We start from the raw sequence: 26,308 nt of genomic DNA, 5'->3' as shown, positions 1-26,308 counted from the left end.
GGATCCTTCTAATCAGGACATTTTAGCTATAGTGAAGTTCCAGGCTGGTATCCCTCCTAGGTTTGGTGAAGCCTGGCACCAAGGAATCCTAGCCAGCCCCTCCCGTAGCACAGTGGATGTCAGCTGTTGAAATGGATGCCTGAAAACTTGGTATTTCTACCACTCTTCTTTAGCAGTTTGTCTGATTCCCTAATTTTAGCCAGGCTCATTGCACAGGAAGACTTGATTTTTTTTTCTTGACAGAATTTCTGTAATTAAGATGCTGGTCTCACATGTCACACTTCTTCTCTCAGCGCTTAACTGTGCATTTTATCCTCTCTCTGGTCCAAACCCAAAATGCTGCCCGGCGCTCGGGTGGCCTGGGAGCCTGGCGTGCCCAGGCCTTGGCTGTTGCTTTGAGATCCCTTTGCCCTCGAGCCATCTAAGTGCTCCTGTGGAATGCCTGCCTCTGCTCTCTTGTACCCCTGCATGAATGGATGCAAAGTAAACCAGTTGCTTGGAAAGCCAGAATCCGCTTCTACTAAAGCCCCGGAACTCACCCGTGTTACAGCACAGTGCCCCCCGCTTTGTCCACGGACCCTCCAACCCCTCTGGCTGCTGAATGGTTGTCGTCTATTTTCCTTGGGGGCAGAGGAGGGCAACGCGCAGACGAAGGGTCATGTGGCGACCGCACTAACCTGCCCTGCTTCCCTCCCCAGGTGAGATTTGTGGCTTTAAAATTCACGGGCAGAATGTCCCGTTTGACGCAGTGGTAGTGGACAAGTCCACGGGTGAGGGAGTAATCCGCTCAAAAGAGAAACTGGACTGCGAGCTTCAGAAAGACTACACGTTCACCATCCAGGCCTACGACTGCGGGAAGGGACCTGATGGCACTGGTGTGAAGAAATCGCACAAGTAAGTGGACCGGAAGAGAGCAAAGAACCAACCGCCCAGGAGATGAGTGCGCACGGGACCTGGCCCCCGGGTGCTCCGTGTTTCCGAGTGGTGGCGGAAGCATTCTGCGGGGTCACAGACGGGGTGTGAGGGTCTTTGAGGGTGGGACTCCAGCCTGTGTGTCCTCTTTTGTGTCTAGTTCCTAGGAAGGGCCTGATGGGTAACAGGTTTTCAAAAAGGAAGGAACGGTTTTGCCCCACCGAGTATTCTTGGTAAAGAAAGTAAAAGCCCCACTGTAACGGTGGCACATGCCGGTTACCGAGGCCCTTGGGAGGCTGCGGTGGGAAGATCACAAAGTCAAGGACAGCCTGGGTAGCAGAGCAAGACCCTGTCTGGGGGGGGGAGGGGGCAGGGACAGAGACAGACAGACAGACAGACACACACACACAGCTTTATATTGAACTTTTCCTGAGGAAAATGATTTTTTTTATTTTTGCTTGTCTTTTTGAGACAGGCTTTCTCTGTGTAACAGCTCTGGCTGTCCTGGAACTTACTCTGTAGACCAGGCTGGCCTCGAACTCAGTGATGATCCTCCTGCATGGTGGGATTATGGGGGTGCGCCACCACTGCCTGGCTGGTTTTGTTATTCTCAGCTTTCCCTGTAAACTGGAAGTGTATAAGCTAGGTCACGTGTGGAGGAAGCTGACAGGCCTCCACGATCATCCTGTGCCGAGTCAGAATGCCTCCTGCCAGCTGAGAGCTTTGCTCTAACAGAGAGGGTGCTGGAAGACACAGAGTTCTAGACTTTTCTCGTTAGCCCTTCAACACCAGGCAGGTTTCATACTGCTCAGCCTCAGCTCCTCAGGACAGTGCTAAGGAGGGAGGAATGTGTGGGCAGCATGCCGTCAGGACACCGCATGGGTGAGCCTGATCGGGATGCTCTGAGGAGAGCAGGGTGTGATGGGCTATTGAACAACTTCTCATTTCTCACTGTGTGACACAGCTGAACTCATTTGAAAAGATTGTGTGTGCAATGCACTCAGGACGAAGTCTGGGCCTGAGCGTGTTAGACAAATACTTTGCTCCAGGCCTGTATGACCAAAAGTTTGTGTTTTGATTAAAAAAACAACAACAACCCCCCCAAAAAAACCTGATCAGTAGGTAGCCCTTGAAGCCTGCAAGTATCATTATTTGGAGGCTGGTTCTGTGGTACCCAGTTACGGACTTGTAGAGTGGCAGCTCGGGGTGTCTCCTATGCACCTTCATTTGTGAAACCAGGATGATGTCTCTTCCCAGATTGTGTGTGTGTGTGTGTGTGTGTGAGAGAGAGAGAGAGAGAGAGAGAGATGTGCTTGCATGTGTTCACGCATATATGGGAACACATGTATGCTTACGTGCGGATGTCCTGGGGTGCATTCCTCAATTGCTCTCCATGTGCAGAGGCAGGTCTCTCCCTGCACCTGGACCTCACCAGTTCAGTGAGTCTGGCTAGCCAGCTTGCTCTGAGGTCCTGTTTCAGCCTCTGAGCTCTGAGACCACAGAAAAGCCACTATACTGGTCTCACCTTCCTGTGGGTTCTGGGGCTCAGAGCTCCCTCCTTAGGCCTGTGCAGCAAGTGCTCCTTCTACTGAGAATTTATTTTAATTCATATAATGAGACTCTTCCTCTATTCCTAACCCCTTACCTTTATGAACTGAGAGTAAGTTTGTGTTTGATGGATTAATCTCCCTTCTTCGCGTCCTGCCCCCATTTTTTTTTTTTTCGTTTTTTTTTTTTTCGAGACAGGGTTTCTCTGTATTGTTTTGGAGACTGTCCTGGAACTAGCTCTGTAGACCAGGCTGGCCTCGAACTCACAGAGATCCGCCTGCCTCTGCCTCCCAAGTGCTGGGATTAAAGGCGTGCGCCACCAACGCCCGGCTCCTGCCCCCATTTTGAAGGAAAATTCAGTCTCTTTGGTTACGTCATTGATTTTCTAAGTCTGTTTCCTTAATTTTACGGCACAGAGAAATCGGCCCAAGTCCCTGTTTTAACCTCCCAAGGCTCTGTGCTAAACTAAAAGGAAAGTAACTTGATTTATATTTTGCTTCATTGTAGAAAGCTCATGAAACAGTATCAAGAAAAGGAAACTTAGAAATCGGCAGAATTGTTGTTTTTGGGTAAAAGACAGAACAAACCCCCACCACAGCTTTCCCCCCTCTTGTGTAGAGCAACCGTCCACATCCAGGTCAACGACGTCAATGAGTACGCACCCGTGTTCAAGGAGAAATCCTACAAGGCGGCCGTGGTGGAGGGCAAGCAGCATGGCAGCATCCTGAGGGTGGAGGCCGTGGACGCAGACTGCTCCCCGCAGTTCAGCCAGATCTGCAGCTATGAGATTCTCACCCCAGATGTGCCGTTCACTGTGGACAAAGACGGTAAGAGCGGAGGAGCCCAGTGCCTCAGCGAGGGCGGGTGGCCTCTGTGGTGGCCTCTGTGGTGGCCTCTGTGGCCTGGTCCTTCTGATCGGGTCAGCTGGTCACCTTGGCTTCCCAGTGCTCGAGGAGCATCGGCGAACTGCAGGCTGCCGGAGTCCTGCCTAGTGCCTGTGACCCGTATTTGACTTAACCCCCTGGCCTGACAGCTTCTCTGGAAGCCCGTGCTCTTTGGGACTCTCCTCCTTTCTTCCCATGTCAGGCAAAGGCCCCACTGACATGAAGCGTCTCATTTTCATCCATGTGCAGCGGAGTGTGCTGTTCCTTTAGTTAGACTATTTGTTGTTGTTGTATTGTTTTGGAGGCTGTCGGTCCAGCCCGGCCTCGAACTCACAGAGATCCGCCTGCCTCTGCCTCCCGAGCGCTGGGATTAAAGGCGTGCGCCACCAATGCCCGGCTTGTTCTCCATTTGATTAGAACCTTTTACCCAGCCCAACCTTAGTTGTTTGTAGGAGGGAAGACAGAATTTCTTTGAATTTAGCATGCAGACCAGGATGACCCGGAACTTTTAATCTTCCTGCCTCCGCTCCCAAGTGCTGGGATGACAGGCGTGGACCACCACTCCTTTTGTAGGGAGTGCTGGGGTCAGAACTCGTGCCTTCACTCTGCCATGGAATTGTATCCCCAGCCCTCATCTTTTCCTTTAACAAAATTCACCTTCCAGCAGAAGTATCTAGTGAAGCTTGGTCTTACTGTTAGTATTTAAGGTATTTAAACTATTTGTCTTTTTTGTTTGTTTTTCAAGACAAGGTTTCTCTGTGTAGCTTTGGAGCCTTTCCTGACACTCGCTCTGTAGACCAGGCTGGACTCGAACTCAGAGAGATCCACCTGCCTCTGCTTCACAAGTGCTGGGGTTAAAGGCATTTGTCTTTTTTATTATTATTACATGCAAAGTAGTAAATATTAATATAAAATTAGGACAGGTGAGGTGGCTTTACTAAAAGCACTTGCTACATAAACCCAATGATGACCCGACTTCAGTCCTAAAACGATGGTGCAAGAAACCTAATTGAAAGATGTCCTTTGAGCCGGGCGGTGATCACGCCTTTAATCCCTGCGTGCGTGCGTGCGTGCGTGCGTGCGTGCGTGTGTGTATGTGTCTCAGCTAAGGGAGGACAGAGGGGTATTGTGATCTCAGGACGGAGTTTATTTCAGGTTGTGGCAGTCTCGCACATTACAAGTAAGCTGGTTCTCGTCATTGTTTTGCTGTTCTGCCAGGTTATATTAAAAACACAGAGAAGCTGAACTATGACAAAGAGCATCAGTACAAGCTCACGGTCACGGCCTATGACTGTGGGAAGAAGAGAGCCACGGAAGACGCCCTGGTGAAGATCAGCATTAAGCCCGCCTGCAGCCCTGGGTGGCAAGGTGAGCTGCAGTCTCTCTGCTCCTACGGCCGTTCTGACAACGCAAACGCACGTGCCGTAAAAACCTAACTGTGAGCTTTCTTTCTTTCTCCCGCACCCGTCCACGGGCCCACACAGGCTGGAGCAACAGGATTGAGTACGAACCCGGCACAGGGGCTTTGGCTGTCTTCCCAAGCATCCATTTGGAGACCTGTGACGAGCCTGTCGCCTCCGTGCGGGCCACAGTAGAGCTGGAGACCAGCCACATAGGGAAAGGCTGTGACCGGGACACCTACTCTGAGAAGTCTCTTCACCGGCTCTGTGGTAAGGAGGTCTGGTGTCTGGGAAGACAGGAGCCCATAGGACCCGAGCCCCTGTGTCTTGCTCTGTAAAATGATAAGTAGGACAGACACGATGTTCTGAGGTGGCCTTTGCTGCCTTGCTGGCTGCTTTTCATTCAGTGGTGTGTGTGTGTGTGTGTGTGTGTGTGTGTGTGTGTGTGTGTGTGTGTGTATGTGTGTGTGTGTGTGTGCGCGCGATGTTCTGAGGTGGCCTTTGCTGCCTTGCTGGCTGCTTTTCATTCAGTGGTGTGTGTGTGTGTGTGTGTGTGTGTGTGTGTGTGTGTGTGTGTGTGTGTGTGTGTGTGTGCGCGCACGTCCTGAAGAGCCTGCACTGTGAAGAGTCATCCAAGTATGGATGAAGTAAGACTAAGGAGCCAGGCTCCTCAGAAAGTTGAGGCAGGAGATCATTTAAACTCAGGAGTTCTGGTCTAGCCTGGGCAACACAGGGTACACTGTCTCAAAGGCACACACTTTTCCTAATGCATGAGGCTCTGAGTTCGATCTCCAGTAACAGGAAGAAAGAACAACAGCAAAAACAAAACAAAAAACAAAACTTATCATGGCAGATGTAAAATCTTAAATTGCATTTGTTTGTTTGTTTGTGTACGTGTGTGCCACAGTGTTCTGAGGAAGTCAGAGGGTAGGTGACGTGGTCTTCACTTTTCTCCCTCGCAGCACAGGTTATGGGGATCAAACTCAGGGTCGGTGTCAGGTCCTTCACTAACCCTGAGCCATCTCTCTGCCTCTCTCTCCCTGCTCTCTGACTCAGTGATTCCTATTGTAGATGTTTGTCCTAAGATCAGAGTCACAGTCGCACAGGTAGATGCTTGTGAAGGGGAGGTGTGTAACCGGAAGGAATTTGGGACAGTGTCCGCCAGAAGAAGGACTAAGTCAGTTACATTGTATCTGCGCACTGCGGGCACAGTAGGACTCTAGTTAATTAAAACGTACTCTGTGAGCTGGTGAGGACTCTGGCTAAGAGCACTGGCTGTTCCAGGTTCAGTTCCCAGCACCCACACGGCAGTCACAAGCGTCTGCAACTCCAGTCCCAGGAGATCTGAAACTCCTTGGCATAAGGCATGCAGGTAGCGCGCAGACAGACACGCAGAAAAAAACACTTGTACATCACGTAAAATCAAGATAAACAATGGGCCAGAGAGACAGCTCAGTGGGTAAAGCACTTGATGTGCAAGTGTGTGGACCAGGGTTTAGATCCCCAGAACCCACTAAATGCCAAGTGGGTGTCGTGGCCCACCTGCAGTTCTGGCTTAGAAGAGACAGGTGATCCACTGAGGCAAGCCAGCTGTTGAGACTAGTCATATTGGTAGCTCTGGGTTTGATTGAGAGACCCTGCCTCATTGAATAAGGTAGAGGTAACTGAGAATGATTCCTCCACAAGGGTGTGCACCAATACACGTTTGCCCAGATACATGCAAGCATGCATGAACACATATGCACACGCCACTAACATATGAAAATGAAGAAAGAACTTTATATTCATTAAAAAAGAACTAGAAATGTTTGCATACAAAAATGGTGTATATTTGGATGGTAGTATAAAAAGTTACTTTGTTATTGTTGCTTGTTTGCAAGGTCTCACTACATAGCTCTGGCTAGCCTGGAACTCAATATGTAGAACAGGCTGACTTGGAACTCACAAAGATCTGCCTCTGCCTCTCTGCCTCTGCCTCTGCCTCTGCCTCTGCCTCTGCCTCTGCCTCGGGTGCTGGGATTAAAGACATATGCACTGTACCCCGCTATGTTGTATCTTCTTCATCCCTTCTCCTTATAACAAGAATCCACAGTTTGTATGTGTGTTGTTGTTACTGTTTTGTTTTTGTCTTATTCTGTAGCCAAAACAGCCACTTATAACCCAGGCGGGCTTTGAACTTGGCAATCCTCCTGCCTCAACTTCCCAAGTGCTGGGATTACTGATGTGTGTATTATTACATTTTTGTTAAGAAAAAAATTCCCTTATTTTTCAGGAAGAGCAAAATGAAACCATCGAGCATTCTAACCCTAAGTTGAGAGCCACCTCTTAGCGTGGCCCTGAACCACTCCCAAGTTTGCCGCTTTCCCTGGAAGTGACCCTCATGTCCCTGTGGTTTCAGGGGCTGCTGCCGGCACCTCCGAGCTGCTCCCTTCCCCAAGCGGTTCCTTAAACTGGACTGTTGGACTCCCCACCGACAATGGCCACGACAGCGACCAGGTCTTTGAGTTCAATGGCACTCAGGCGGTGAGGATCCCAGACGGTGTTGTGTCCCTTGACCCCAAAGAGCCCTTTACAATTTCCGTGTGGATGCGGCATGGGCCTTTTGGCCGCAAGAAGGAGACGATTCTCTGCAGTTCAGACAAAACAGGTTGGTGTGTCCCTGGGCCAGCTGGTGTCCTCAACGTCCCCTCATAGGGACTAGCTCCTCCATTGATATCGCTCCCTATTTTATGCTGGGGACACTTTGTCCTAAGAGAGACGACACCAGCCTGGGGGTAGTTTTCCTCAGTTGAATTATCATGAGTTCTCAGTAAAACTCCTGTGTGTTTGTTCCTAAACCCTGTCTTGGCACAACTAGAAGGTTCATTTATGCAGATAAAATTATGTCTTTAAATCCATTAAGGAAACAGTCCTTAACTCTCCCTGAGGCCTGAAGCTGGCAATTTACCATAGACGCTGTCTTTGCAGATATGAACCGGCACCATTATTCACTCTATGTCCACGGGTGCAGACTCATCTTCCTCCTCCGTCAGGACCCGTCTGAGGAGAAGAAATACAGGCCGGCAGAGTTCCATTGGAAGTTGAACCAGGCAAGTAAATAGAAACCTCGCCAGGTGTCATTTCCCTGCATGTGACAACCTGCAGACATCATGGTTTGTGCATCTGTTGGTCATAGGATAGCAAATCAGATCCACGTGACTCCTTCCTACCACAAACAAAATGATAGCATAAATATTGTCTTCCTTTTTGGGCCAGAAAGAGGGCTCACCAGATAAAGGGTCTTGCTGCCAGGCCTGACAACCTGAGTTTGATTCCCAGGACACACGCACATGACGGAAGGAGAGAATACCTCCCACAGGTTATCTCTGATGTACACACGTGTATAGCATGTGTGCACGTGTGTGCGTGTGCGCGCGCACACACACACACTTTCAAAATTAACTGTGAAAAAGAATATGCTTTTGCCGGGCGTTGGTGGCGCACGCCTTTAATCCCAGCACTCGGGAGGCAGAGGCAGGCGGATCTCTGTGAGTTCGAGGCCAGCCTGGTCTACAGAGCGAGTTCCAGGACAGCCTCCAAAGCCACAGAGAAACCCTGTCTCGAAAAACCAAAAAAAAAAAAAAAAAAAAAAAAAAAAAGAATGTGCTTTCAACTTAAAATACACTGATAATCTATTGAAAGAGTGCCACCTGGAGTGACGGCATTGAAACCCTCATGTGTGACTTACTCAGCACTGTTTAAGGCTGCACCAAAGACTGCTAAGTTGAGTCAGCAGATGCCTTAAATACTCAAGCAGCTACAATCTTTCAGATGCCACACAAACTGCTAGCTCAGGGTAGTTTATGGCGTCCTCTTGGTGATGCTGTGCCCGTGGGGAGCTGACTGATCTTCCAGCATCCCTGTGCTAAGCACTCGGGAGGAGAGCTGCTGTGAAAATTAGGCAACGGTGCCAGTGCATGCTGTAAACTGAGGCAGAACAGCTTGCCAAGGACGGTGACAAGGGAAGCTCTGGCCTTCGTGGAGTCAGAGGCAACGGTTGGCACGTTGTTAGACGGGCCTGGGTTTGCTGACACCGTCTAAAACAGTTTGAGACCCACAAAAGGCCAAGGCATAAATGAGACGGGAAGGGAGCCTGTGACACGCCTTTCTTTCTGGTGTGGTTTTTATGTAAACAATCCTTTCTCAAAAGCTTTTTTCCCAAGGATTTAAAGAAAAGTATGCTGTAGGAAAAAAAATACTTAGTAACATAGGTGGACACTGCAGGCATGTTCCTGCAGTGGTGACACGTTTAGGGTTTTATGGTCACACGTTTGTTAAAACTTCATAGTGGAAAACTTCAGATATATAAGGAAGAAGACAGGCGAGTGTCAAGGACACGGCCAGCGTCTGCAGTGACAGCCCTGGTCAGTTTTGTTTCATTGTTAATAATTTGTATGCCTACCTCCGAATTACTCAATAACTCCCCATCCCAGACATAGTGTTTCATTCAATGTAGACATGTTGCCTCCAAGTTACACCATAGTCATAATATAGTCTCACATAATTAACAGTGGCGTTGGTAGGGTAGGTTAGTGATCATACACGCTCAGCATACCTGGGACCCTGAGTTCAATAACCAGAACCCTCATCTCCCCATCCCGCCCCCCAAAAAAAGAGAAAAGTAAAGAGAACAGCAGTTCTTAATATACTCACATATTTGATAAATGTTCAAATCTCAAGTTGCTTCAAAAGCACTTTGTATTGGGGTCAGAGAGAGTCTCTCCAGTTTGTTTGAAATCTGGATGCATAAGGAACCAGGCTGCATCAGGGTGGTGTATTCGAAATGCCCATTCACCACTGTGAAAGAACTCAGTGTGCTTCGGCGTGCAGTTCCGTTACATGTCCTTACTCGTTTACTTAGTCATTTCTTCTCTTTTTGGTTTTTTTTCGAGACAGGGTTTCTCTGTGGCTTTGGAGGCTGTCCTGGAACTAGCTCTTGTAGACCAGGCTGGTCTTGAACTCACAGAGATCCGCCTGCCTCTGCCTCCCAAGTGCTGGGACTAAAGGCGTGCGCCACCAACGCCGGCTACTTAGTCGTTTCTTGAGACAGGATCTCTGTAGCTCTGGCTTTGTAGTTTGGCTGAACTTGCTATGTAGACCCGTCTAGCCCCAAACTCAGAGATCCGCCCCTTTGCTTGTTCCCCTCCCCACTCCCTCTCCTTCCTTCTCCCCCCCCTCCCTCCCCTTCCCTCCCCCCTCTTGTTCGCTGTGAAGCCAAGGGTGACCTGGAACTCCTGATCTTCCTGCTTTTCCTCCCATGGGCTTTCAGCAGGGCCATTGTGTGGTTCTGGAGATTGCTCCCAGGGCCACACCCTCAGCCTGCATGTTCCTGTTTGGATGAGCAGTTGACAGAGGACATGCACGCTCACTGTCATGCCTTTCCCGAGACTGATGATAATTATTATTTGGGCCCAGAAGTGAATGACTCGTACTTGGGAGCAGAGGCAGATGTCACGGAGTCCCAGTCTAGTTCCAGGACAGTCAGGGCTACATAGTGAAACCCTGCTTTAAAAAGGGGCAACTGGGGGCTGGAGAGGTGGCTCAGAGGTTAAGAGCACTGACTATTCTTCCAGGGGTCCTGAGTTCAATTCCCATCAACCACATGGTGGCGCACAATCATCTACAATTCAATCTGGTGCTCTCTTCTGGCGTGTAGGCAGAACACTGTATATGTGATAAATAAATCTTTTTTAAAAAGGGGGGGGACTGTAGGGGTGAGCCCACAATACTGTCCATGCCCAAAGTGGCAGGGACAGGGGATGGGCACAGTGAGATCTTTAAGGAAAGGAAAAGGAAAGCCTCGCTCTCTTGGAAACCAGCCACATCTCTAATCTCCCAGCTGTGTGTAAGTGTTTTCTCCCATTAATAAAAACATTTGATTCCACACTGTATTGGTTCGCGTACAGGGAAGGAATAGCAAGCTGACAGCCTAACCCGGTTTTTTTTTAAAGATTTATTGTTTATTACATATATACTGGTCTGCCTATATGCTAGAAGAGGACACTGGATTGAATTGTAGGTGGTTGTGAGCCACCATGTGGTTGCTGGGAACTGAACTCAGGACCCCTGGCAGAGCAGTTAGTGCTCTTAACCTATGAGCCATCTCTCCAGCCCTAACCCGGTTTTTAGGAGATGACTGTCCAGCCTGCTACTAGAGCCTTGTGGATGCCTTGCTAATGGTGGAGAATTGTGCAGCCCTTTGTTCGCAGTCTCTGGCCTGTTGGTGATGGTGCTGGTTTGAAATGTCCCAGCAGTGATGAAACTGACCTACCCCTCTCTGGCGGGACGTGTTTGGGAAAAACTTTCTTGTTGGATTTTTAAAACTCCTTTTCTTCTTAGGAAGTCATTCCTCGTGCATGACTCACTTTCCATGTCCCGCCGCTGCTCAGGGCTGTGTCTTTGACTGAGCAGCTGGGTGACGTGTCACGCTTCCTTTGCCTTGCCTAGGTCTGCGATGAGGACTGGCACCACTTTGTCCTTAACGTGGAATTCCCAAGTGTGACACTCTTTGTGGACGGCGTTTCTCATGAGCCTTTCTCCGTGACAGAGGACTACCCTCTGCACCCCACCGCGATAGAGACTCAGCTTGTGGTCGGAGCTTGCTGGCAAGGTAACAGTCACTGGCCTCCCCTCCCCTGGCCTCGGGAACTGACACGCACATCCTTGCTTTATCGTCACTGTGGAGGGAATCAGACGCTCGGTAGCTCTCTGTCTTTGCCCATGAGTCCTTATTCTGTGTGCGGCCTTTTAGAGGACTCGGCTGACGCCATAGGTGGTTGTTTATGAGAGGTGTGTTATAGACAACAGCCCACCGTCACCTTTTCTGAACCTGAGAATAGTGACACACCGAGGGAAAGTATGATTAGGAAACTAGCATATAAATCATCTGTTTATTAATCATTGATGTCTCTGAAGCCAGAGGCAAGAGCGAACCAAGATACAGAAATGTAAAGGACACCGAAGTATCTGGCCTATGGGCCTCTTCTACAGTACTCAGACCTGGATAGCTTGGCAGGAACCTGGTGAGTGAGGGACATTTGGAGAGGCCAGGCAGAAAAATCATTGCCTTAAACAATATATTGGTTATCTGTGGGATCTTAGGTAGCCAGTTAAATTGAAATAGTGGCTAGCATACGGAAGGGTTGACCCAGTGAACAGCTTTAAGGTCAGGGCTAGAAAAGACTAATTTGAAAGTGGCGAAGAGCTTTGGGGACAGTATGAGGGTCCCCATTCTGCTGTGCAGTAACGAAAAAACACCATGATTCTGCTGGTGGCAGGGTCACAGTTACCACCCACCGCTGTGGTTTAGAGCCTATATTTATAGCCAAAGGAAATAAGTTAGTGGAAATAGACGTTAACCGTTCTTGTCCAAGTTCATGGAGTGTCGGTCTGCCTTGGAGGGTCATGTGCCCTCCTCTGACCCTTGGACCCCAACATTACTATTTCAATACACCGCACCCTGCTGGGTGACCAGACTTCAAATACGTCTTTCTCCGAAGACAGTACCTTGGCTTCGGTTAGAAAAGTGTAGATGAATCTAATTCCCAAGATAGACTTGTTTATTTTAGGAGACTTTGAATTTCATAGTTTCTAGATTCTTTCAGGTGCAAAGGAATAAGCTAGCTCATAGAGGCGACCCTCTTTAGCGGGCCCCCAGGGTCGCTGTTGGTTTGCACAACTGCCTGTGAGAAATGAGATGTGAAGCCAAAGTCTGGGTTGCCAGACACCTGGCAGCTCCGTTGCTTTGGTTAAGTAGGCCGCCCTGCACCGCCCTGCCCTCTGGTCACAGCATCACAGCGTCTCTCAGCAATTTCCATACCAGACCAACACAAATTCCGTTTTTTCCTATTTTTATTTATTTATTTATTTTTTTATTTTGGTTTTTCGAGACAGAGCTTCTCTGTATTGTTTTGGAGGCTGTCCTGGAACTCGCTCTGTAGACCAGGCTGGCCTCGAACTCACAGAGATCCGCCTGCCTCTGCCTCCCCAGTGCTGGGATTAAAGGCAGCGCCACCGATGCCCATCTTTTTACTAATTTTTAACATCTTATGTGCATGGATGTTCTGACCTGTGTTTGCACGCGGTGCGTACCTGTGGAAGCAAGAAGAGGTCAGATCGCCTGGAGTCAGCGTCATGAGGGTCGTGAGCCACCAGGGGGGCACTGGGAACTGACCCCTGGTCCCCTGGAAGAGCAGCCAGTGCTCTTAACCACGGAACCTACTAGCAACACAAGTTGTTTAAGATTCAGTTCACACAGACGAAGGTGCCCTTTCAGTGAATGCAGAAGCCCTCTCCCTGCTAACTCCCAGTGGAGAGAGGGCACAGGCAGCAGCATCTCCTCTCACTGAGGAGAGGAGACATCACAGTGGGTGGGTGTGGAGGTGCAAAACGGCTTCACAGGTCTGGTTTCACCCCAAGACACACCCCACACTTTTGCACAGGAGATGCCCACGCAGACTGCAGTGGCAGGTTGCAAGGGGAGGCATCTCCTCCACCATGCAGTACGGAATGTGTGGGCCTGCACACAGCCATGGGTGTGTGCCCACCAGCAGGGGCTTCAGATTGTGGGCCCTGACCTGCAGCTGTAGAGACTGTGCCTGGTGAGCGCCCAGCCTGCTGTGGGCCGTTCATCTGGGTGAGACCCTTAGCCCTCCCTCTTAACGTCCTTTCCTCTGTCATTTAAAATTAGTACAGACACATGTTTTCATGGGCCACACTCTGGACCCTGGCACGGGCCCTCCCGTTTGTCTGTTTGGGGGGAAGAGGCTAGTGGTCCGGGAGCTGAATGTTTCCTTACGTCTGCTCCAGCGCCACGCTTGGCCAGACCTCCTGGGAGCGCATTGTAGCATCAGCTAAACAGATAATGAATTCGGAGTGCCCACTCCTGTCTTAACTTGAATCTGATTTGTGTTCCGGGAAGCAGACTAGGTGGTGGTGTGTAGAAAACAAACCCTCAAGTGAGGCGTTGGAGGGGTCGCTTCTGGGCCGTGGGCGTCAAGTACAAGCCCGCACCCGGGTGAATCTCGTCCCGGGTCTCAGGAGGGACTCTGTTTCCTGGGACTCGGGTTTGGTCCAGTGTGAAGCCCTAACCTCTCCATCCTGTGTGCTGTCTGTCTTGCCTTCCAGAGTATTCAGGAGTCGAAAGTGGCAATGAGACTGAACCTGTGACTGTGGCCTCCGCAGGTTGCTGGCTGTCCCCTCCCCCACCTCCCGTTCACTATAGCGTTTCCTTTAAAGATGAGACATTGATTCATCCCACGTGTCGCATGAGATGAACGGATTGCATTTGGGTTTTGTTTTTTTGGTCCTGGACGCTGTTTCAGCTGCTTGCCTGCACTGAGCTTCCCATTGCCCCCCGGGGCTTCCCTCCCTGACCCTGTCGACCCTGCACACCCCCAGGCGCTGCACTCATGGGGATTTTAGTGCCTCCAGCCCCCCCCAGTCCACTGCATGAGGCACCCTCTGCAGTTCCTCAAGCCGGGTTTGGGGGACACTTGATGGTGCTCACCTGTCCCGATGGAGCCTGAAGTCTAAGCAGAAATGGCAGTCCTCGGGATGGCTTGCCCTGCCAGGGTCCTGCTCTTCACTAATGCAAACGCCAGCTGTAGTCTGCGGCTTTGCTGTGGTCTGTCAGGGCCCCCTCAGGTTTTCCTTTCTTTGTTACACCGTCCCTGCCTGTCCTCCCTCCCGAGAGCAGATGTGACTCCACGTGTGAAGTGCCTGCCTTGCAGGCGTGGAGATGAGACCCCAGATTCCCTAGCACCTCCGTAAACGCCAAGCGAGCCTGGCAGGCACCCACTGGTAATTCCAGTGATTGGAAGGCAGACAGGGACGGCCTGAGCAAGCTAGCTCGTTAGACTAGCTATACGGGCAAGCTCTGGCTCCACCACGAGGCCCGCCTCAATGAGTAAGGTGGAGAGCAGTAACAGAAGCTTTCCGGCATCCGCCTCGGTCTACCCACACACATGCCCAAACATATGTGAACATGCGTGTACACGTGAATTCTGTACACATGCATGTGCTCACACGGATCTCCCTAGAAGGCCTTAAAGGCTTTTTATGTGGGAACTCGGAGCATCCCAGAGTTCATGCTTATGGTCCAGTCGTCATCCGCCCCCAAACAGGCCCCCACTCCTGTGTGCTCAGAGTCAGGGAAAGCATCCCACTGTGTGCTCAGAGTCAGGGAAAGCATCCCACTGTGTGCTCAGCAGAGTACATGGTAGTGACTGAGCAGGCTAGGGCTAAGGAGGCAGTGTCCCTGTGCACCTTGGTGATAGTGCTGGGCTGGCCACCATCATCAGGGAGTGGCCAGATGTGTAAGGAGGGGTCCCTGGGCAGCCAGGCTGTGGGTCAGGGAACCCACCCACCCCAAGCTCCTCTCTTCAGGCCATGTGCATGATCATAAACAATTTAATTTTTCCATTACGCTTCCATGTAGCTTGCAAGGCTAACAGGGTCTGGTCTGAACTAACTTGCATGTCCATCCATGAAGCTGCCACCACTGGTAACACAGCCATGAGAAATAACCAGGAACCTGTTGGCTGCAAGCCTAACTTCTTACTCCTCCTGTTCCGAAGGTGGTGACCTGCACATGACACAGTTTTTCCGAGGAAACCTGGCTGGCCTCACCGTCCGCTCTGGGAAACTAGCAGATAAGAAAGTGATTGACTGTCTCTACACGTGCAAGGAGGGGCTGGACCTGCAGGTCCCCGAGGGCGGCAGCAGAGGTGTGCAGGTAAGGGCTCGCTGACTTCACTCTTAGCCCGGCCTGCTAAGAGCGGGGACGCAGGGTAAGGCGGAGATGGGGTGAAGGGAGTTTTGTTTCTGTTATTCGAGACAGAGTTTCTCTGCGTAGCCCTGGCTGTCCTGGCTCTGTAGACCAGGCTGGCTTTAGAGATCCATCTGCCTCTTGAGTGCTAGAATTAAAGGCGTGCACCGCCACCACCTGGGTGTGGGGTGGACGGATTTTATTCTACTATGTAGAGAGTCTTCTTCATGGAGACCAAAGAGCTCAGCCATGCAGTCTGGGCTGATCCCTCCACCATCTCCCTCGGCCTTGGTTCTTCCTGGTTGGAGCCTTGTTCCCAATTCTAGTATGATGATTTCAGATCCATGCAAGCTCCAGTCACGCAGTGTTGACCTTGGAGGGAGACGATGTTGGAGAGCTGGATAAGGCCATGCAGCGTGTTTCCTACCTGAACTCAAGACAGTTCCCCACACCCGGCATCCGCAGGCTCAAAATCACCAGCACAGTCAAGTATGTCCTGATCTGTGGCAATGGACGTGTTTCCACTCGTTGACCCTCGGGCACACAGTGTGTGTCTCGGGCACACAGTGTGTGCGCCCCTTAGATTAGCCTTCCCCTCTAAGGGAAGGTGACTCACCACTTGAGCTTGCAAAACCTGAGTGAGGGATGAAATTTCATCTGACCACAATGGGAAGTGCTTTCCTGGAGTGGCCACCTTCTGTCTCCTTACACAAGCCTTTGATGGGTGACAGCCTCACAGCTCTAAAAGCCTTCAGCCCCCCCCTTCCTGCTTCTCTGATAGGTGTTTTAACGAGGCCGCTTGCATCGAGGTGCCCCCAGTTGAAGGCTACGTGATGGTTTTGCAGCCAGAAGAACCCAAGATCAGCTTGAGTGGGGTCCACCACTTTGCCCGGGCTGCTTCTGAGTTTGAGAGTCCAGAGGGTGTTTCCCTCTTCCCTGAACTTCGAATCATCAGCACCATCACCAGAGAAGTGGAACCTGAGGGGGACGGGGCAGAGGACCCCACAGGTAACAGCTGTACCTGGCCTGCCAGCCCCCTCGTGGGCCCTTTGTCTGTGTGGTTCTGGGGGTTTTAATGTTTTAGTACTTGGGTCTGTTTCTGCAACTTGGCCATGGATGGAGTCTTTACATCTTTTTGGTCAGACATAAGATGCGGCTTGAGGGTCGGCCCGCAGGAGGACAATGTCCCCACCATTCTTACTGGGGACTCACTAGGTGCTGTTTATTGACTGGGCTGTTTCTGGGCCTGGGACCTGGGCCTTCAGAATGCTAGCCGTATACACCGCCACCAAGTACGCTCCCGGCTGCTGAGTCTGGACGGTGACACCTTGATTTAGTCTCAGCCCTTAGACTCTTGGCTGTGAGCCCGGGATGAGGCTGGGGGTTGGAGTTGACTGGCGTTGCCCGCCCCATAGCCTCTGCTATTTCTGGTCGGCCATCTCTGCAGTTCAAGAGTCCCTGGTGTCAGAAGAAATTGTGCATGACCTGGACACCTGCGAGGTCACAGTGGAAGGGGAGGAGCTGAACCCAGAGCAGGAGAGCCTGGAGGTGGATATGGCCCGCCTCCAGCAGAAGGGCATCGAAGCGAGCCACTCCGACCTGGGCGTGGTCTTTACAGGTGAGGGGCAGGGACTGAGCAGAGGGTAAGAAGGGGTAAGAAGGGAAGGTGAGGCTCTGGCCTGCCTGCAGATGTGGAGTAACACATTCACTTCACACGGGTGCCCTTCCGCACCAGGCGGGGGTAGGGGAGGGGAGTGGGCACAGACCGACCTGGGCCATTCAGGGTGGGCTGGGCACAGTCCCTGGATGGAGACATTATCCGATTTGTCTCAGAAAACCAGACAGTGGTGGTACACACCTTCAATCCCAGCACTTGGGAGGCAGAGGCAGGTGGATCTCTGTGAGTTCGAGGCCAGCCTGATGTATAAGAGCTAGTTCCAGGACAGGCTCCAAAGCCATAGAGAAACCCTGCCTGGAACCCTCCCACCCCCAAAAAACAGAAAGCCACCAAGTTGTGGCCATTGGCTCAGCTGACCCAAGTGTGTGACTTTAGCTACCTGGACCCACCTATGCTCCAGACTTAGGCCACTCACCTTCAACGCCCTACAGGTGTGGACACCATGGCAAGCTATGAGGAGGTTTTGCACCTCCTGCGATACCGGAATTGGCACACCAGGTCCCTGCTTGACCGGAAGTTCAAGCTCATTTGTTCAGAACTAAATGGTCGCTACCTCAGCAATGAATTCAAGGTGGAGGTGAGTCTAGGGCCCCCACCCCAAAGAGCCAACGGTAGGAGTAATCCAGTGTCCCGATTCCCGGTCCCAAGGTTTCAGACGTTTGTGGTAGCAACTATGTAGGCTCAGGCCAGGGGCGGCTTTGTTCACACTGTGGTCAGCCCGCAGGATAGACATGCAGGCTTGGGGTGGCTTGGAGAGCTTGGAGAGCAGTAGAGAGTGAGTGTGTGTGGTTAGGAGGGACAAGGTTGTTCTTGAGTTCCATATGTGGAAGAAGCTGTGTTGGGTCACTGACTGTTGAGAGTGAAGTTGGGTGAGTGCTGACATGGCCACGGTCACTCTGAGGTCACAGCAGCTTGAGGACACTCTGCTCTGAGAGCTCCAGCAGCCTCCGCTGCAGCCGACTTTATCAACCAGGACCTCTGTGCCCTGGAGACACGGACTCAGCTGTCCTGAGCAGCCCACCATGGTGGGCCGAGTGCAGAAAGCTAACAAGGGTCTGACTTTGCCGTCCCCTGCGGCCAGGTTGGGAAAGCGGTCTATGCCGAGCATTTCCCAAGTGATCTGGGTTTGTTTTCTTCGCTGATGTAATTGTGCTCTTTTGTATGCTTCACTATAAATAAATCATTAGACAAGCACTGTTTCTGCGATGTGTGACAGTGTCACACCGTGACACCAGTTGACAGGTTCCTACATCTGGTTTTTTTCTGGTCACCGGGAGCAGCGTGGCTTTGCCAGCGACTGACTCCACGTCTACCTGCCAGGTACACGTGGGACGCCAGCCTTAGTGGTTTCTCCTCATCCACTGCAGGTGAATGTGATCCACACAGCCAACCCTGTGGAGCACGCTAACCACATGGCTGCCCAGCCACAGTTTGTCCACCCCGAACATCGCTCCTTTGTTGACCTGTCTGGTCACAACCTGGCCAACCCTCACCCATTCGCAGGTAGGACTATTGGGATGTACACAGGTCACAATGCTATGGTGTGTCCGGGAAGGGTCCAGATGGGTCCCCCCACACACACAACGAAACCTGGCTGTAAGCACAGCTCACAACCACTGCCTGTCAGCTAGCGACAGCCCGGCTGCCGCAGCGTTTCCTCCTGGCCTTTGGAGTTGGGCGAAGCACTCGGACACACTCATTCTGACCTCAGTGGTTTGGGAGGCCAAGGCTGGGATGGCTGTGTCCGGGTAAGCAGTGTCACAGAAGCCGAGTCCGGACTCCAAATCTCTCGGCAGTTGTCCCCAGCACGGCGACCGTGGTGATCGTGGTGTGTGTCAGCTTCCTGGTTTTCATGGTCATCCTGGGGGTGTTTCGAATCCGAGCTGCACACCAGCGAACCATGCGGGACCAGGACACGGGGAAGGAAAATGAGATGGATTGGGATGACTCTGCCTTGACCATCACCGTGAACCCCATGGAGGTAGGTGCAGAGGGGCCCCAGATGAGACCTGTGGCGCCATGGTCCCTCGTGTCCTTGTACATTGGGTCTGTGACATGGGGGGGGGTCATCCTCAGTTGAGGAAACCCAGGCTCAGAGCCCTCGCTGAAGGTCACTCCGGTAAGCCTAAGTAGGCAATTGGTGCTTTCTGCTTCTTTACCCCAAGATGGTTCTGGTGTAACAGGACGAGGCTCCACCCCTCCCTCAGCATCGAGCGCCCCTCCCTGTGCGTGGGTTCGGGTCCCTGATGAGCTGTTCACCTGCCCCTGGCACTTCGCGTGGGCGGCTCTAGGGCTGCTCAGCTCCTAGGCCACTGTGGCCTCTAGAAGGTGATGGGGCCAGCCAGCAAGACTCACACCATCTTCTCCTCCCCAGACGTATGAGGACCAGCACAGCAGTGAGGAGGAGGAAGAGGAGGAGGAAGAGGAGGAGAGTGAAGACGGCGAGGAGGAGGAGGAGATCACCAGTGCCGAGTCAGAGAGCAGTGAGGAGGAGGAGGGCGGCCCCGGGGACGGCCAGAACGCCACCCGACAGCAGCAGCTGGAATGGGACGACTCCACGCTCAGCTACTAAACACGCCTCGGCAACCGCTCTCCAGAGCTCCCTCCTCGCCGTCTCCCAGCCCCACGGGTCCACGATGTACAAAACCATTTTGGCCAGCAGGTCTGCAGACCCCTCCCCCTTCGCTGAACATCGCCTGTGCTTGGTGTGTGGGACCATAGGCTCCGCCCTCTGCCCTCCCTGCCCATCACTCGTGCAGCCTTGCTAGGAGCTGGCACTTCCTCCCTGGCCACATTTGGGCACGGCAGCCCCACAACACCTCGGACCCCACATGTGGCTGTAGTCCCCCGTTGGTCCGGGAGAGGACACCTCCAGAAGTTGCCGTGGACTTGCTGACAAAGGGTAAAAAAAAAAAATTACTCCCACCTGGTAATCATTTTTCTTTATTTTTAAAAGTTTTTATTTTTTTTTCCGAACTAGTGCATGTATAAAGTGGGAGAATGGGATAATATGTAGATGACCAACTGACTTTTTAATATTTTGTAAATAAATCGGGATTCTCTGTGTCCTCTGTGCTAGTATAGTCCAGGACAGGGATGGAAAGTGGAGCCTGAACACAGGCCCGGGAGGGACTCTGCTCCCCTCTCTTCTCCCAAGAAATCAGGCTGGAGAAGCCCAAGGCACTGTGGCCCTTGCTGGGGGGTCTCTGTACAGCCACGTGGCTCCCAGCGCCGCTTGGGAGACCAGACCCGAGCACCCCACCACACTGGAGGCTGGGGACGGCCAGGTGGTTGCTACATCTCTGTCCTCTGTCCCCTGTGACTGGCAGCCTCCTCGCTCTGCAGCCTCACTGTCTCCCTGATGCTAAAAACGTGTAGCTCATGGGAACTGACAGCAATTCTGTGAGACAGTCAGGCTCCTTTGATTTGAAGACAACAGGCCTGAGCACGTCTACACTACAGCATCCAAAAGGAGAGCCTGAGGCCCCAAGACAAAGTGCTAGAATGTTCCAAAACAGTCTGCTTTCTCCCCCTCCCCAGAAGCCCCATGGGATGCCCCCCCTTGCTGTCAGGGTGTGGGGTAAGACCAAGCCCCAGGAGCCAGGAAGTCTTGCTGCTTGGTGGCGGCAAGGTAGGACACAGTAGTCTAAACCCACACAGCACTCAGCTTGTCACTTATAATCACAGTTGAGGCTTCTCCAGCAGGGAACCTCCGGCCCTCGCTGCTAGTTTTAAGGATGCTGACGGCTGTGCTGTCTGTGGCCACCCTCCCATGTCCTGTCCCTGTAGCTCTTTTATTAGATGATGGAAAGAGGCTAGTGCGGAGAGGGACGTTTTCATGTGTCTGTCTCCTTTAAGATGTGTATATTGACGCTAGGCCAGGAAGTGTATGCACTATAATAAAGTCTGGTTCTAACTCTAGCCTGAGTGGGGTCTGTTCTGTCACTTTTGGGGAGGGGGTGATGGTTGAGACAAGGTCTGCTCTGTAGCCCTGGCAAGCTGGTGTGGAGCTTCCTGCTAGACCAGGCTTCTCTCAAACTTAAAGCAATCCTCCTGCCTCCTCCTGATCAGTGCTGGGATTACGGGGGGGGAGGGGGGGCGGGGGGGAGGGGCGGGGGGGGGGACGACTACCACACCCATTCCAGGCAAGCGCTGTACCGAATTCCCAGCCGCCCCTCCCCTGCTGCTGCTTTCTGAGCCGAGAATGTAAGAACGTAAAAAGGCCTTTATTTCTTTTCACCCGTCTTTACCTGTTATGTCAAGGTCGCACAAATGACTCAGCCCACATCAGTGAAAGGAAATCCACTTTCCCCACACAAACACGAAATTACTTAAAAAAATAGAAAATATTCTTACAGCCAGGTGCACAGACCATATGCCTAACTCTCTGAAGGCTGAGTGTATACAGTCTGCAGCCACACGAGAGCACCTAGACTCATTTCAATAAATAACTTGACGCGCGCACACACACACACACACACACACACGCACACACGCGCACTCACAAGAGCACAGGCACACGCGCATGCCACACACATACACACACGCTCATTTCCTATCAGAATTGCTGGGGCAGGCAGAGGGTTTCAGCTACTATGGACTAAGCAGGTACTTTGAGGAGGAACAGTCTGCTGCTGGTCGCTCAGCTCGCCACCATGGGGGAGCCGGCACTTGGCCTCCTTGAGCCATGGTCTGGGCTGCTGGCAACACGGCAGTGATGGTTACAAGTCTCAGAATGCTACCTGAGGTTGCACTTGATACACGGAGCGAGATGTGCTTGGGATGGCACACCAGGCACACGCTGTGCCACTGAGCTGTGTCCCCGGATCACTTAGCTTCTGAAAGCCCAGGTGTCTAGCTCCATTGCCAGCATGGCTTCGGGAAGCTCGGGAAGAGGGTCAGACCTGCGTTTCTAGAGTCGCTCTGATCCATTCCTTTTCAAGGATAAAAGCCCTGACAACTTTGGGTTCTCGAACCCTCAACTCTTGCTCTCCCTGCAGACCTGGCTCCCCAGCTGCCTCCTGGGGGGACAGCTCTAGGAGAGACCAATCCTGCCCTTTCACAAAGCTGCCTCTGGGTGTGGTTCACACTCACTGCACAGGACTGCACTCTGACCTGCTTTTGTCTTGTGACCGAGCTAAATCAGCCGCCAGTTTCGGGAGTGTTTTGAGGCCTAGCACGTAACAAGACATAGCAGGGGCGGGGTCCTTGTCCCCAGCTGTAGAGTTCTGTACATAGTTTGGCTGCCGTTTTCTTACCCGAAAATAAAAGGTGAGGCTGTCCCCATTATCCAAGAGGTCACTTGAGCAGGGCCGAGCGAGTGTGCCTGAGTCTAGAGGGCGCCCTGGCTTCTGGTTTCCTTGGAAGCTGCTGGAAGCTTGGTTGGTAGAGGTTGCCAAAGGTGGGCCACACAAAGGTGACTGAGGTGAGCTGAGGATTGAAGTGTCCTGTCTGGAGGGGAGGCTCCAGGCAGCCTGCTGGGGAGAAGGCCCCGAGAAGAACGGTCTTTTCTGGGCCTAGATCCATAGGTTGGAAGACTAGGGGTGCAATCCTCAAGGCGCTGCTTACAGTGCTGACTGGGGCAGGGTTAGGGGTGTCTCAAGAGGACAGCACCCCTCCCCTCCACAAAGACAGTTCTGTTTATGGCTGTTTTGTCCCTTAAACATTGAGTCATAAATAAATAACCAGTATAAACGAGGCAACTGTGTGGTTCTTCCCCTAGAGGAGCTGTTCAGGCGTTGGGGCCTCTTTGATGACCACTAAGCGTGCCCGGTCCCCAGGACCGACTGTTTACCTCTAGGGCTGAGAAGGAAGGATGTGTGGCACCAGGAGGGGAGGCCCCTTATTGCCTGTTATCCTTGGACACATTGTGCGCCAGCCAGTTGACTTTGGTTTTCCAGCTCTCCCGTAGGGCTTCATTGAACTTCACCCGGAAGTGTTTGAGCGCCTCCTCCTCTGTCTTCCCTAGTGCCAGAGAGTCCTGGGCAAACATCACAGCAGGGCAACATTGAGGGATCCTGCTCTCTCTCTCTCTGCTGACGCCCAATGGGCTGTTAAATCCTCTCTCAAAGGGAAAGCTCTTTTCTCAGACCCCAGGCCCCCGGTGGCCCACCCAGCCCACCCATTGACTCAGATGCCAAAAGTGTCTGGAGCCAGAAGCCCTGGAGTGCTAGGTGGCCTTCAGGGAATGAAATACCCTGGCTAGCTCTGGGGTCTGTCGCCACCTCACTCTGCTCCGCTTACCACAAACAGTGTGGGAAGGAAGCATTCTGTAAGATGTAGGAGAAGCCTTAGCTCACACAGATCCCATGCGTGCGTGCGTGCGTGCGTGAGCGTGCTTGCATGCGTGTGTGTGTGTGCACGTGCATGAGCGTGCGTGCGTGCGTGTGTGCGTGCGTGTGTGCGTGCGTGTGTGTGTGTGTGTGTGTGTGTGTGTGTAGACACCTGTGAGGCACATGTGGATTAAGGAGGTTACCACATCTCAACCCAGCACGACCAAGCCCCGTGAGCTGGACCACTCTGCCCACTTCCCACCATCCATACCCCGTTGCTAGGACAGCATCAGTACCACCACCAAGCCCACCAATGGGGCCCTTCGAGGACCCAGACTGCCCAGGCAGGCAGGCCTTGGGAAGCAGACAGCCCTAGAGTAGGTAGATTCAAACCCTGTCTTGAGTTGTTGGTTAGTTTTGTCAACTCGACACAAACTAGAGTCACCTGGGACTGAGACGCCTCAAAATCGAGGAACTGCCTCCAATTAGGCTGCCTGTAGTTAAGTTCGATGTCCAATGTGAGATGGCCCAGCCCACCGTGAATGGTGCCACCCCCCCCCTGGGCAGGTGGTCTCAGATTGTCTAAGAAAGCAGGCTGAGCAAGCCGAGTGGAGCAAACCTTGGCTTCGGCTTCCCCATCATGGTGGACTACACCTGTACGCTGAAATAAACCCCCGCTTCCTCCCCAAGTTGCTTTTGGTCAGGGTCTTTATCGCAGCCACGGCGACCTCACAAGGACACCCACCTTGAGGTACTGGATGTCCTTGGAGCAGCTGAGCTCAGGCAGACCCGCGGCTCGCATCAGGGCGAAGAGATGGAGGAAGAGCTGCCCGTGGCGCCGCAGGATGGTGTAGGCTCGTTCACAGTAGCCGCGGAACCTGCAGGGGCGTGGCCGGGTGAGGTTCTGGACTTTCTCTGCCACCCCCAGCCCAAGGGCCAGAGGGCACGTTTGCTCTTTCCTCTGAGCTGCTGCTCCACTGATGGGTGGTGTACAAAAGCCCCCTAGAGTTCCTCGGGCGGACCTGTTCGCCCTGCCCCCTACAGAAGGACACACCCCCGGGAGGGGCCGGGAGACAGCGGTCTCCGTCCTCATCCTTCACCCGGGGTCCCCGGTTGTCCGGGGCGGATAATCGGTGGCGGCACCCTCACCGTTCAAATTTCTCACTGTTATTGGTCTTCCCCTGCTGAATCACGTGGACGAAGTCGTAGGTGAGAATGAAGGGGACCCGTTCACGGTTGATTCCAAACTTGGTCTTGAAGTTCCCCAGGAAGTGGCCAAAATCAATGTGGAACAGCTGAGGGGAGGGGAGGGCACACCGTGAGAAGCCCCAAAGGAGGGGCGGGGGTGGGGTGGCAGTGTGTGTGGGTGTGGCTCAAGGGGGTGTGGCTCAAGAGCGGAGCCCTAGCCTCGGTGTGAGATGGATCCGAGCCCCGGGGAACCCTGGGAGGAGGGAAAAGATGCTATAGAGAACACGGGGCTGCAGTTTCTAAGAGCCCCAGGCAAAGATGACACTGGCAGGGCTCATAGCATCGCCTGGGATACTGAATCCAGGGCAGAGGGGCCAGCAGGCCAGGACTGGAGGTCAGGCTGCCATGGGGAACCCACCCGCCTACACCTCCCTACCTGCCCACTCTCTCGGATCATGATGTTGTCACTGTGTCGGTCACCGATGCCCAGCACGTATGTGGCCACACAGTAGCCAGCACAGGAGAGGGTGAACTCCTCGATGGCTCTTTCCAGGGCCTCCCTGAGTGGGAAAGGGAAGACAAAGGTCACGGCCACACCAATACTGCGGCTCCTTCTACTGGAGGTAGGGGCTGTTCTTCCCCTCCTGAGTCTAGGGCTGCTCTTCCCCCTCCTTGAGTCTAGCCCCTTTGGCTTGCTCTACTCAACAGAACACAGAGTACACCCTGTTCCAGAGCCTCAGCCTAGGGTACCTCCCTGGCCTCGAACCTGTCCCCGTGAGCATCATGGGGAAGAAGCTGGGGCCGTGAGCAGAATCCAGGAGGAGAGGTAAGGCTCAGAGGCAGTACCAAGGCTCCAGGCATTCAATCGAATCCATCTTAGACCTACCAGGCTTGGCGAAAGCCCTAGATGGTTTGAGTTGTCCCAAGCAACACATGCAGGCTATCCTAGGTTATCCCAGGTGAGCTCACTCGAGCCCGCTCAGAATGGTGGATTTCCTGCAGCCTTATGCTTTGAGTGGCATTGACAGACACATAAGAACAGCCTGGCTGACTCAGACTGGCCCCTCCTACCTACAGCCCTCCCTCCTGCCTCGTCTCTGACAGGCCGACTCCTCCCACATCACGCCTCCCAGGAAGGAGAAGGCCTGAACCCTACCCGGGGTTCTTGGACTTGAGCCAGTTGAGCAGGGCATCCTTGTTGAAGGCAGCCGTGGCCGCCATGTTGCTCTTGTTCAGCTGGATGTTGGCGATGGTGTCTGAGTGCAGGACCACCTCAATGAGGCCTGTGCGGTCTCCAGTGGGGAGGCAGCCATAGGGGGTCATCCTACATGAAGGGGAGGTGAACCGAGAAAATGTCATGACCAGAGGCTCTCCCTGGGGACAACATTCCAAATAGCCCCAGGGGATGATGCCACACTCAGGTTGCTGAGGAGGGGAACTCGGGAGTCTCCACCGCTGGCACCCAAGATGATGAGGACTTAGGAGAAGACTGCTGCTTCCTAGGACAGGCAGGAAGCCAGGGGGTGCAGACGGGGCCAGGTGGCCGCCTGGGCGCCTTCCCCGCCCCCCCTCCCTCCTAGCTTTGTCGTCTCGCTGTACTGAGAACAGCCCCTCCTTTT

The 26,308-nt window shown here is 52.8% G+C and overlaps 2 protein-coding genes across 16 annotated transcripts in view; one reads left to right on the top strand and one right to left on the bottom strand.

The window, feature by feature from the left end:
* Positions 1-21,150, top strand: part of Clstn1 (calsyntenin 1) — a 67,021-nt gene extending 45,871 nt beyond the window's left edge. For 2 of the 4 annotated variants that reach the window (XM_040735008.1, XM_040735007.1), the window contains 16 exons: positions 699-894; positions 3,079-3,287; positions 4,563-4,712; positions 4,829-5,014; positions 7,143-7,391; positions 7,712-7,833; positions 11,231-11,393; positions 13,910-13,966; positions 15,361-15,518; positions 15,892-16,040; positions 16,333-16,559; positions 16,999-17,169; positions 17,661-17,806; positions 18,597-18,732; positions 19,026-19,210; positions 19,604-21,150. In XM_040735008.1, the coding sequence (XP_040590942.1) occupies positions 699-894; positions 3,079-3,287; positions 4,563-4,712; positions 4,829-5,014; positions 7,143-7,391; positions 7,712-7,833; positions 11,231-11,393; positions 13,910-13,966; positions 15,361-15,518; positions 15,892-16,040; positions 16,333-16,559; positions 16,999-17,169; positions 17,661-17,806; positions 18,597-18,732; positions 19,026-19,210; positions 19,604-19,801 (2,702 nt within the window). In that variant the 3' untranslated portion in view covers positions 19,802-21,150. The remainder of the gene's footprint in view (positions 1-698; positions 895-3,078; positions 3,288-4,562; positions 4,713-4,828; positions 5,015-7,142; positions 7,392-7,711; positions 7,834-11,230; positions 11,394-13,909; positions 13,967-15,360; positions 15,519-15,891; positions 16,041-16,332; positions 16,560-16,998; positions 17,170-17,660; positions 17,807-18,596; positions 18,733-19,025; positions 19,211-19,603) is intronic. The other 2 variants (XM_040735010.1, XM_040735009.1) reach the window with 1 other exon arrangement.
* A 286-nt stretch (positions 21,151-21,436) lies between these two features.
* The window catches only part of Pik3cd (phosphatidylinositol-4,5-bisphosphate 3-kinase catalytic subunit delta), a 49,517-nt gene continuing 44,645 nt past the window's right edge, over positions 21,437-26,308 (bottom strand). For all 12 annotated transcript variants that reach the window (XM_021232614.2, XM_021232615.2, XM_021232616.2 and 9 more), the window contains 5 exons: positions 25,846-26,013; positions 25,126-25,249; positions 24,651-24,796; positions 24,247-24,379; positions 21,437-23,209 (listed from right to left, as the gene is read on the bottom strand). In XM_021232614.2, coding sequence (XP_021088273.1) covers positions 23,072-23,209; positions 24,247-24,379; positions 24,651-24,796; positions 25,126-25,249; positions 25,846-26,013 — 709 coding nt within the window. In that variant the 3' untranslated portion in view covers positions 21,437-23,071. The remainder of the gene's footprint in view (positions 23,210-24,246; positions 24,380-24,650; positions 24,797-25,125; positions 25,250-25,845; positions 26,014-26,308) is intronic.

The sequence above is a fragment of the Mesocricetus auratus genome, unplaced genomic scaffold (assembly GCF_017639785.1).
Source record: "Mesocricetus auratus isolate SY011 unplaced genomic scaffold, BCM_Maur_2.0 Super-Scaffold_100042, whole genome shotgun sequence".
In the NCBI taxonomy this organism is placed as follows: domain Eukaryota; kingdom Metazoa; phylum Chordata; class Mammalia; order Rodentia; family Cricetidae; genus Mesocricetus; species Mesocricetus auratus.
Note: the sequence above shows the minus strand (reverse complement) of the source record. Positions and strands in the feature narration are given on the sequence as shown.